The 11,993-nt window shown below is 39.4% G+C and overlaps 1 protein-coding gene across 1 annotated transcript in view; it reads left to right on the forward strand.

Annotated features, from left to right (window-relative positions):
• Positions 1-11,148, forward strand: part of LOC129409887 (putative uncharacterized protein DDB_G0285119) — a 32,134-nt gene extending 20,986 nt beyond the window's left edge. Inside the window, exons 4-6 of the mRNA XM_055156805.1 lie at positions 236-264; positions 4,111-4,206; positions 7,928-11,148. Coding sequence (XP_055012780.1) covers positions 236-264; positions 4,111-4,206; positions 7,928-8,056 — 254 coding nt within the window. The 3' untranslated portion in view covers positions 8,057-11,148. The remainder of the gene's footprint in view (positions 1-235; positions 265-4,110; positions 4,207-7,927) is intronic.
• The last annotated feature ends 845 nt before the right edge of the window (positions 11,149-11,993 follow it).

Raw genomic sequence — 11,993 nt, forward strand, 5'->3', positions numbered from 1 at the left:
GTAACACGACCTGAACATGGATTTTCTGACTAGAGGCTCTTCTGATGATAAGGCTGACCCCAAATATTATTATAATAGCAAAATAAAACTCAGGAACAAGGCCATTTGTTAAGAGGAAGATGGAAATTTGTACTTTTTAAAATTGAAATGAAAATCAGTTATATCTGAAAAATATCTGATCTAATTATTGTGTTTTTTGTTTTTTTTGTTTTTTTTTTACATCCCAAATCTCCAGAGTCGATTGAGTTCGCTGAAATACCAGAGGTGAGTCTTTTCAGATGTTAAAAAATTTGTCTAATTTATGTAAGAATTATATTAGTCTTTTTAAGGGTGTAACAGAACACAGAAAGTCACGGTTCAGTAAGTACTTTATTTTTGAGGTCACAGTTCGGTTCATTTTCCATACAGTATGAGAACAAAATGCAAAACCATTTGTGTTTTTATTAAACCAACAATTCGCTTTAACTTTATACAAATGGGAAAATAAAATAAATGCAACGTGCTGCTTGGTAAACTAATAAGTTCAATAAAATATTCTCAAATAAGCAACAAATGTTTGAAATATTATTTTGTTTAAAAGTGCAGCACGAACAGTTCCAGCATGAACTTTTACTCGAACTTAAGATTTTTGGCCAGAAAAAACAACTTGTCCACATTCTCTGCAGTAAGTACAGTAAGACAGCCGTAGTTTTGCGAGGATTCACGTGGTTTGGAGGGACGTAGTCAAGGCGAGGGGCAATTGTTTTCAAGGTGCCGCCCAAACTAAAGGCCTGTTTACACGAGAACGCAAAATATTTTATCAGAAGTGTCTTTTGTTTAGACCAGGGATGGGCAAACTATGGCCCGGGGGCCATATGCAGGCCCTTTAAACCTTTTAATCCGGCTCGCCGAACTTGAATAAATAATAATAATAAACCTTGTTAATGTTTTATTTTTCCTGCATTTCCGGCGTTTCTCAGTAGATGGCGCACTATATATACATTGAGGTGCGGCGGCTTCTGTTGGCCGCAATGCTTTATGGGAAAGTATTGACAGGAGTCATTTTCAGGCGGTGTATTCGGACCATGAATGAGGTAGAAGTGTTCAAGACATAAGACTGTCCCAATTCTGGTGTAAATGTGTACAAATTAAGCTTCAGTGCTGCAGTATGTCACCATATGAAACATGACATATAGAGCAAAGTCATTACAGTAACTTTGTGTTGCAGTGTCTGATAAGTTAGACATTAACCTTTTATATGTGAGTGAATTAGAAAGGTGAGAACATCTGTGATATACGTGGATGGAATAGCCATACGAGCCAGTGCCTAGTCCCCCAGATTCCAAAATGGCCGAGCATTCATATCAATGTGCAGAGCTCAATGGCGCGTGATCCCAGATTAGCCTAGCATGGCTAGGTACTTCCGGTGGCTGTGGGCCGACCGAGCATGCGCAGTAGTGCTCTTTTCTCCCACGGGCACACGCGAATGCACGCGACCAAACGCACGGAGCGCGGGCTCGTGTATCACGTGATCGTTTTGACCAATCAGAGCGAGAGGAGCTAGAGCAGAGCCGGAGCTAACGAATATAAAGCGCTTTTTTAAGACAACTGAAGGATTTTGACCGAGAAAAAGTTTATGATCTAAAAATAGGTAAAAATCGCCAACAAATCCGATATTTTTGAAAGCTGTAGGTCCCCGTCAGACGAACACGAGCAGTTTGTGATTACATTGCCTCTATGAGAAAAATCTTGTCTCGGCCCATGGGATTTTTTCTGCTGAAGTTCCAGTGAGTGACACTACGTCAACTGGAGGGAACTACAAGCAGCAATACTATATATCCAGTTATTTAGTGCCCGGTGACCTTATGCAGCCATTCAAACTGACCCACAGGACTTGACCAAATTATAATAAATAAACCTTACTGCTGTTTTATCTTTCTTGCATTTCCGGCGTTTCCCGGTAGATGGCGCACTATATATACATTGAGGTGCCGCGGCTTCTGTTGGCCGCAATGCTTTATGGGAAAGTATTGACAGGAGTCGTTTCGGGCGGTGTATTCGGACCATGAATGAGGTAGAAGTGTTCAAGACATAAGGCTGCACTGTTTCCACTTTAAATCTGTGTAAAACACAGTCATACATTTCAAACTCAATGTATTAGAGAAGTCGAAGTTTTGGGTAGGCAGTGGGTTAGCATGAGCACTGTGTAAGTGCACATGTTTGCTTTTGGTTTGCAGTGGGGCAGACCTCATTTTACTTTTCATGAGTTCTGGATCTTACATGTCTAAAAGTTGCAGCGCGTAGTACAGAATACGTCCTACATGAGGGTAAATACGAGTGCAATGGAGCCAGGCCCTGAACACGTCATGTCCCGTCTTCTGTTCGGCCCTCCAGTCAAATTTTAGAACCCTATGTGGCCCCCGAGCCAAAAAGTTTGCCCACCCCTGGTTTAGACGGTGATGGTGTTTTTGGGGCTTAAAAACACAAAAATCTGAAACCATCCTCCAGAGTGGAATAGTTGAACACACTCCACCATAGTGTTTCCGTCTACATCGAGACTGTCAAACATACGGCCCGGAGGCCAGATCTGGCCCTCCAAGACCTTTAATCTGGCCCTCGACTGATTTTCTACTAAAATAGTTTAATTATATTTTCTATTGAAATACCGTTAATTTTCTGTGGTGTTTAGCACAGCCGCGTCTCTGTACGTGGCTCCTCCCACCAGAGCAGCACAAATGAAGACTTGTCTCTTTCCAAACGCTCTTAAAGGACGATCGTTTTGACTGTTGACCGTGACACCCTCATCAGAAAAATGTCCAACATGAGAAAAGTGGACACTGAGTGCAGAATTTCCCAAGAAAAATTGACTTATTACTGACTTATTACTCCTATTTGCATACAAGTTCTGTTTAAACTTTGTGTTGAAATTGCATTTTTCTTAAAGTTTCAGGTTGTTCATAATATTATAATCAATTTTAAAAGATTTCTGTAATAGATTTGTGTTTCTCTGCACAAATATTTGAACTTGTTATTTTTGGGGTTTATATGCCATGAGTTTTCTGATCCGGACACTTTGGGATCAAAGTAGGTTGGATACGACCCCCGGACCAAAATGAGTCTGACACCCCTGGTTTACACTGCCCGAGATGCAAAACTCTGGTCAGATGTGCTCAGGTCGCGTACACGTTTATGTCACAAATATACAGTACGCAGAATCCCAACCCAATTGAATTCCAGACATGTTTGCGTCACCGTATACACGCAGATTTCCTCCCAAAAACGCTCGTCTAAACGCAGAGTAAAAAGTGAAGACGCAACGCCACTTTTGCATCTTCTGTTCAGACCCTCATCATGTAAACGTGGCCTCAAAAGCTGTGGGAAACACTGCCCCAATCACGGATGAGTTCCCACGTGAATATTAAAGTGCAGAGCCTCCTTGTAGCTGCACTTGTAGACACCGAACAAAACCCTGCATCGAATCCAACATCTCGTACCGAAGCAGTTCAGCACGAATACATGCACCCTTACACCCTTAATACCTTTTTATTTTATTATCATTTTGTGTCTTTTGTATCTTCCCGTCTGAGATAATTTGCTGAATGTCTCTTGCGCTCTCAAGAAAAGGAAACAAGAAAAAATAAATAGTTAGGTCTGAGCGTTGCAGATTTTGTATTTAATTTCACTTTATGAAAAAACAAAACAAAAAAGGCTTTAAATAATCATTTGACTTCCTAATCTTAAACAAGACTTAATTGTCGCCATTTAATGATCTTATATTACACAAAATGGACTCTTGTGAGCTTTAAGCCGTGTTTTAATCTTGTTACTTCCTTAGAAACAAACATCGAGATGTGGTTTCTTTCATTCACACGTTCGAGTTTCCTTTTATTCTATTAACATCAACGCCCAAATGCTCTGTACCGCCTTGTGTAGTTTTCAAGTTAACAACTACATTTTTTTTTTTACATTTTGACTGAAGAACTCTGCAGGGTTTAGTGTTAAAAATGTGTGAATGACATTATAAAATAGATCAGAAAACAGTGTCACATAGACTTTTTAAAGTATATTCCTGAACTGCAGTTTTGCACAACCTTAAATAAAATAAAAATAACAGTGTTTATGCTTTTTCAGAGAAACCACCTGTACGAGGAGGTCGCAGATGGGAACAGAGAAGCAGCTCCGGTCTACAGTCTGTTATCTGAGGACGAACCACAAAACCAGCCCCAGGTTAGATGCAAACTAAGTCACTTCTGTAAACTCTGTGTAGGAGACTGACCAACCATCACCAAGAAGAAACAAAAACAGGAACAAGAGAATCTGCTAAGAGGAAGTCTCATGTTTGGAAATTTACTCAGAATTTTTATAAGACTCAGAATGTACTAGTTATTTCTAGGTAAACTTTTATAGTAAATGCTCATCTCGTCTCCATGGAGATGGTATTGCTCTGATTTTGATTGACAGATTCATTTATTTCAGCCACAGGTCAATATATTTGTACATAAATATATTTAACACAGCGTGAGGTGAGTGAGTGTGGGCAAGAGGAAGTGCAGTAAAGTACTACAGTACAAACTAAACAGTACAGTAAAGTACTACAGTACAAACTAAACAATAACAGTACAGTAAAGTACTACAGCACAAACTAAAACAGTACAGTACAGTAAAGTACTACAGTACAAACTAAAACAGTACACTAAAGTACTACAGTACAAAATAAAACAGTACAGCAAAGTACTACAGTACTAACTAAAACAGTAACAGTACAGCCAAGTACTACAGCACAAGCTAAACAGTACACTAAAGTACTACAGCACAAACTAAAACAATACAGTAAAGTACTACAGCACAAACAGTACAGTACAGTACAGTAAAGTAGTACAGTACAAACTAAAACAGTAACAGTACAGCAAAATACTACAGTACAAACTGAACAGTAACAGTACACTAAAGTACTACAGCACAAACAGTACAGTACAGTAAAGTAATACAGCACAAACTGAGTATCATACTTCATGTATCTGCCCAGAGTTAAATATTTAAACTTCTTTTTAAAGTGGAACAGAAGTGCACAGTTTAATTTTTGTTCTGTACAATTATTCCAGGGGTCCACTCTTTAACACATATACAACATTTACAAAATTTATCTTGAAATGTCCCACAGTGCAGTATGAAACTCTAAAAAAAAAAGGTGAGGATGAGTCAGCCCCCATTTCTGTCCTGTGACCGAGACTTTTTTTTAGTATCAGCACCTGCTCAGATGAGTAAACTTGTATCTAGTTTCTGTTGTGTTGGTATCGATTAGTTTCTGGGTTTCTGTTCTTTTGACAAGTTGAATCTCCGGAGACAAACCGCTGGAGAAGTTACAGGTCAGAGCTTCTCTCAGTGAGAATACATCACTCAAGCTGTAGTTCAGAGACAGAACACACCTGTAAATGAACAGTGTTGGGAAGGTGACTTTTAAAATGTAATCCCCTACAGATTACAGATTACACACCCCAAAATGTAGTTTGTAACATAATCCATTAAATTACTTAAGAAGAGTAATGTAATCTGAATACTTTGGATTACTTGATTTGCTGTAGAGAAGCAAAGACGAGGAAATCTTCACATAAAATGTTTTGTCTGATAAAAGAAAATAAAAAAGTCCAGACTTTACTGAACCAAATTAAAAATATTATTGATAGAAGAAGAGGAAACACGGTCCACACAGCAGGATTTAGTCCTGGTTTAGACCTGGTTTAGTCCTGGTTTAGTCCTGGTTTTAGACCTGGTTTAGATCTAGTTTATATATATATATATATATATATATATAATATATATATATATATATATATATAATATATATATATATATATATATATATATATATATATATATAGCCCAAAATGGGCTATAAATAAATGTAATCTAATTACCACTCACTGAAACAGTAACTGTAACTGAATACAGTTACTCATAATTTGTACTCTGATTACATAACTCTGGTACATGTAATCTGTTACTCCCCCAACACTGTAAATGAATATATAGTAAGTAAGACTTTATTTGTAGATCACCTTTCACGGAAAATCACAAAGTGCAATAAACAACATGTACAAGAACAGAGGAATTACAGACACAGTCAACCAAAAACTTGTCTAAATAGTTGTGTTTTGAGCTGCTTTTTAAAAGAATCAGTAGATTCTGTCTCACAGAGGGCCGGGGACAAGGCGTTCCATTATTTGGGGGCCACAGCCTGAAAGGATTGGTCCCCCATGTTTTCAAGTGGGTTTTTGGGGTCATCAACAGGCCCTGACCTGAGGTGTAGGGTCGTAGTATGTCACTGATGTACTGGAGCGTCGGTCTAGTTAGAGCTGTGTAAGATTAAAATCATGATTTAAAACCAACACAGAACATAACAGGAAGCCAGTGCAGTGAAGATAAAATCGGTGTGATGTGTGTTTGCCTTTTAGCTCCTGTTAAAAACCTTGCAGTATTTTGTAGATGTTGTATCTGCTTAAGAGTGGATGTAAAGAGAAGAGAATTATAAAAATCTAAATGAGATGAAATAAAAAAAGTGGCCAATCAAGATCAGCATTTGAAAACATTGGTCTCATTTTTGTGATTTTCTGTAGCTGATAAAAATAGTTTTTAACCACTTGACTGCAGTGACTTAGCCTGATTCATTAGCCAGTTTCACTTCGTAGAAACCGTCTGACCTCACAGCATTAGGATTCACTCACTCGACAGTAGGCAGGTACTTTTTATCATTTAACCAATCACTGCTGTTTGGTCGTGACGTATGTAATGCGCCACTAACGGGGCTAACTGGTATATTAAGCTTTTCCCAAATCCTGTATGAAGAAGAACAATAACGTTTTTCTCCTTGATGAAATTCACCAAACATTCTCTTTGTTCTGGCTTTAAATCCTCGATCTCGGGAATTGTTGACAACACAGAATGTCTGTCACTTCGCTGATTGGCTGGTGCCCGAACTCACACTTCCAGGGTTCTTGCAAACCATCTAGTGTATTCTGATTCCTGACCTAGTCTCTGGAGAGAAATGAAATTGAGTGGAGGCACTAGGTGGCACCAGTCTGGCTGCAGTGACCCTCCAAAGACATTGAGTTGTCCAACAACACTCCCAGATTTAGGGAACTGAGGGGCTCCGTGATCTGACACTAAAATAAGAGTTTCTGTTTTTCCATCATAAGTTGCAAGACGTTTTCAGAAGGTTTTTTTTTTTATATAAGAGAAGCACTGCAGAAGGGTTTTAGCCTGTCCATCTCTGTTTCTTTAAAATAACAATACAATTGTTTGACCTCAGTGTACAAATGATACGACTTATGCTTGAAATGAGTCACGATTTGACCAAATGGAAAAATATACGTCAGAAAAAGAAGTGGCCCCAGGATTGACCCTTGCAGGACTCCATAGGTCAACAGTGACACTTCAGACACGACATTATTGAGAACGGAAAACCAGTGTAGGACTTTCCCACTGATTCCAAAGTCTCTGTGCAAACGATGCAGAAACATTTTGTGGTCTAAGCCGATGTGAGGTCTAACAAAACCAACACTGTACAGAGACCAGAGTCCAGCCAGAGTCCAGAGACATCACAATATCAGCTGAGACCTTCAGACTGCAGAAGCCTGACTGGAATTTATCGAAAAAGTTATCAAAATGTAATATAATAGATGGAAAGGTAAACAATGCCATACTGTGGAACATTCTAGGCAACGAAAATACATATTAATGAGACCAACAGGTGGCAGATGCTCCTTGAGAAAAGTTACATAGCGCATCTTTAATTCTGATTTCAAATTTTACAGATATGACACGTTTATATTTGACATGCAAGATCATACATATTTAACTACTGTAATTAGAATAAAATGTAAATAAAGCATATTAGTGACATTTAGTCTTTGTATCACTGGAGTTATAATTCCATTCTTTGTGTCATCAGGTGGAAACCGAGTACTCTGAAGTGAATTTTACCGAGAGCAGCAGCAGCAGCAGCGCCCCCAAGTGTCAGACCGAAGAAAGTGCAAGTCAAACTGTTCTGTACTCCACCATCACGTCCCTGCAGCAGTGACGACAAAGAAAATGTTAAACTCAGCGTGACAAAGAATATTTCTACTCATATTCACTCACAGAAAACTGAGAATACTGAACACCTGCAGAAACATGATAGACGATCCAATCAGAGTACTGTATTTTTCGGACTATAAGTGCCACTTTTTTTCATGGTTTGAGTGTTTCCTGTGACTTATACTCCGGTGCGACTTATATATTAAAATTTTCACACTGACAGCCACAAGAGGGCGCTCTAGACTTGTGTGTCCTCATCTGTTCCTCCTGTACCACTCTCACTTGGTTCTACTGCGCATGTCTCCTGCAGAAAAAGCCGCTGTCCTGCTACAAGTAGTGAAATGTGCAGCCAAAAAAATAACGGTAATCGAGCCGCAGAAAAACTAAGTTTGGAGTGAGCGAGAAACTTGTGAGGGACTGACGGAAAGCGGGGATGGAGAACATAGAGAACCAGGAGGATGCACCATGCGACTTTCCTGAAGTCACCGGATGGATGGACAAAGCCTGGACTTCAGTGACACCGAAACCATCCTGTCAGGATTCAGAAAAGCCGAGGAGGAAATAGGAAGCGGCGCTCCGTTTAGCTCCGGAGGTCGTGCAGAAGTGTACGGAAGCTGAGAGGGGTCACAACAAACGCAAACGCTGCCACAAATACAAATGTGACAACACAACAAAAAGCCACAACACATTAAAAAGCCACAACACATTAAAAAGCAACAACAGAAATGACCGCGGAACTCTATTTTAATGAAAACGCCACAACAAATACAAATGTTACAACTCAAACGCAAATGCCACAACATATTAAAAAGCCACAACACATCAAAAAGCCACAACACATCAAAAAGCCACAACGGAAATGACCGCGAGACTCTATTTTAATGAAAACGCCGCAACAAATACAAACACCACAACATATTAAAAAGTCACAACACATTAAAAAGCCACAACACATCAAAAAGCCACAACGGAAATGACCATGGGACTCAATTTTAATGAAAACGCCACAACAAATACAAACAACACAACACATTAAAAAGCCACAACACATTAGAAAGCCACAACACATCAAAAAGCCACAACGGAAATGACCGCGGGACTCTATTTTAATGAAAACGCTGCAACAAATACAAACGTCACAACACAAACGCAAATGCCACAACACATTAAAAAGCCACAACACATTAAAAAGTCACAACGGAAATGACCGCGGGACTCTATTTTAATGAAAACGCTGCAACAGATACAAATGCCACAACACAAACGCGAATGCCACAACACATTAAAAAGCCACAACACATCTAAAAAGCCACAACGGAAGTGACCGCGGGACTCTATTTTCCGATGAACCGATCAAGTGGCAAATGAAGAAGAAGAACTACAACTTGAAAAGTAAAGGTCCATCGGAAAATAGAGTCCCGCGGTCACTTCCGTTGTGGCTTTTTAATGTGTTGCTGCATTTTAATGTGTTGCAGCATTTGCGTTTGTGTTGTGGCGTTTGTATTTGTTGCGGCATTTACATTAAAATAGAGTCCCGCGGTCATTTCTGTTGTGGCTTTTTTTGGTGTGTTATGGCTTTTTGTTGTGTTGTGGCTTTTTGTTGTATTTGTTGCAGCGTTTGCGTTTGTTGTGACCCCTCTCGGCTTCCGTAGAAGTGACACCGAAGATGAAGAATTGAATGGATTTAGCGATTTGGAGTGAGATGGAGAGTTTGTTAAACTTGTTCTGTTCTGTTGTTTATGTTATAGTTTATCTGAAGAACTGTTCATATGTGACGTTAACAGTCTGTTTTTCTCTCTTCTGTAGTTTTTACTAGAACCGGTTCCTGGTCTCTGATTTTATAAAATATAAAAAAGAGTTGATCACAAATAAAAATTGCAAATACTAAACGTCAATTTAAAGTACTCCTGAAAAGACGTTTTATTGCGCAGTGCAATGCAAATGGATCTAAAGTGTCACGTTTTAAAATGAAGATGAAACGGACTGTAACTGTGGACTTGAATCATGAACTATAGGGATCCACAGATAATACTCCCTACAACTGTACAGCAACTCACACTTATGCAACAGATAATACTCCCTACAACTGTACAACAACTCATGCTTATGTAACAGATAATACTCCCTACAAAAGTACAACTCATCCTTATGTAACAGATAATACTCCCTACAACTGTACAACAACTCATGCTTATGTAACAGATAATACTCCCTACAACTGTACAACTCATGCTTATGTAACAGATAATACTCCCTACAAAAGTACAACTCATCCTTATGTAACAGATAATACTCCCTACAACTGTACAACAACTCACACTTATGCAACAGATAATTCTCCCTACAACTGTACAGCAACTCATGCTTATGTAACAGATAATACTCCCTACAACTGTATGACAACTCACCTTTATGTAACAGATAATACTCCCTACAACTGTACAACAACCCGCCCTTATGTAACAGATAATACTCCCTACAACTGTACAACAACCCGCCCTTATGTAACAGATAATACTCCCTACAACTGTACAACAACTCACCTTATGTAACAGATAATACTCCCTACAACTGTACAACAACTCGCCCTTATGTAACAGATCAATCTGTCAATCATATCATTTTTGCACTTTTGTCTTCTTTATGACCTCTTGTATAACTGATTTTTTATATATATATAACTTATTTGTCTATTTTATTTTGACTTGTACATTTACATATAGTTTTTACTCTTTGTTATTATATTCTATTGTGATGTGTGAGTTACTGAGTCCAAATAATTTCTCTTGTGGATCAATAAAGTTTGTCTAAGTTTAAGTCTAAGAAGGAAAAATTACATGTGCCCTTACCACAAAAGCAGTATTTTCAATTTTTTTCCCTCTAGTTATGTACAGTTTGAAGCCTGAATTGTGTGATCAAATACTACTATCTATTCCTTTCATTTTAGGAAAGTCTGTTGTATTCTGAATATCTGTAAATATACTGTATGTATCTGAATTTTAATGCTTTATTGTCATGCCACTGTAGAGCGTAAGTGTTTTTATTTCTTGGTAGTAAGAGAGAAGCAATACATCATAATAAAAATGTTAAAACAAGCTTCACAAGTCGAGTAAGGTTTATTTGTGTCTTATCTGTGTTAAAGTGCATTGTGTAACTTTTTCTGGTGGACTGTCTGTCACGTGGAGGTAGCAAAAGGAGGACCGGAATAGACTGGGAAATGGAGCTGGACTCAGTGTTGAAGTTACTCGTCTCATTCAAGTCGACCTTAGTCTAATCGACAAGTAATGCGCTTTTTTCACCCTGAAAGTCACTGTTACTTTACCACAATCATTAAGAGCCACAAATGTACAGCTGTGAGTAAAGTAGGGTCTAAACTCGGATCCAGGAGGAGCAGTGTGGATTTCGTCCCGGTCGTGGAACACTGGACCAGCTCTACACTCTCCATCGGGTGCTCGAGGGTTCACATGTGCTTTGTGGACTTGGAGAAGGCATTCGACCGTGTCCCTCGTGGTGTCCTGTGGGGGGCGTTCTGAGAGTTTGGGGTCTGGGCTCTTTTGCTAAGGGCTGTCTGGTCCCTGTACGACTGGAGCAGGAGCTGTGTTCATTGGCGACAGTAAGTCAGACCTGTTCCCGGTGCATGTTGGATTCCGCCAGGGCCGCCCCTGTCACCGGTTCTGTTCATTGTAATTATGGACAGAATTTCTAGGCGCAGTCAGGGGCCGGAGGGGGTCCGGTTTGGGGACCGCAGGATCTCGTCTCTGCTGTTTGTAGATGATGTTGTCCTGTTGGCTCCATCGAACCAGGACCTGCAATGTGCACTAAGGCTGTTTGCAGTCGAGTGTGAAGAGGCTGAGATGAGGATCAGCTCCTCCAAGTCCGATGGTGGCCATGGTTCTCGACCGGAAAAAGGTGGCTTGTGGAGGAGTTCAAGTATCTCGGGG

Source organism: Boleophthalmus pectinirostris, unplaced genomic scaffold, assembly GCF_026225935.1.
Source record: "Boleophthalmus pectinirostris isolate CB_2022bp ecotype Guang Dong unplaced genomic scaffold, ASM2622593v1 HiC_scaffold_20, whole genome shotgun sequence".
Classification (NCBI taxonomy): Eukaryota; Metazoa; Chordata; class Actinopteri; order Gobiiformes; family Gobiidae; genus Boleophthalmus; species Boleophthalmus pectinirostris.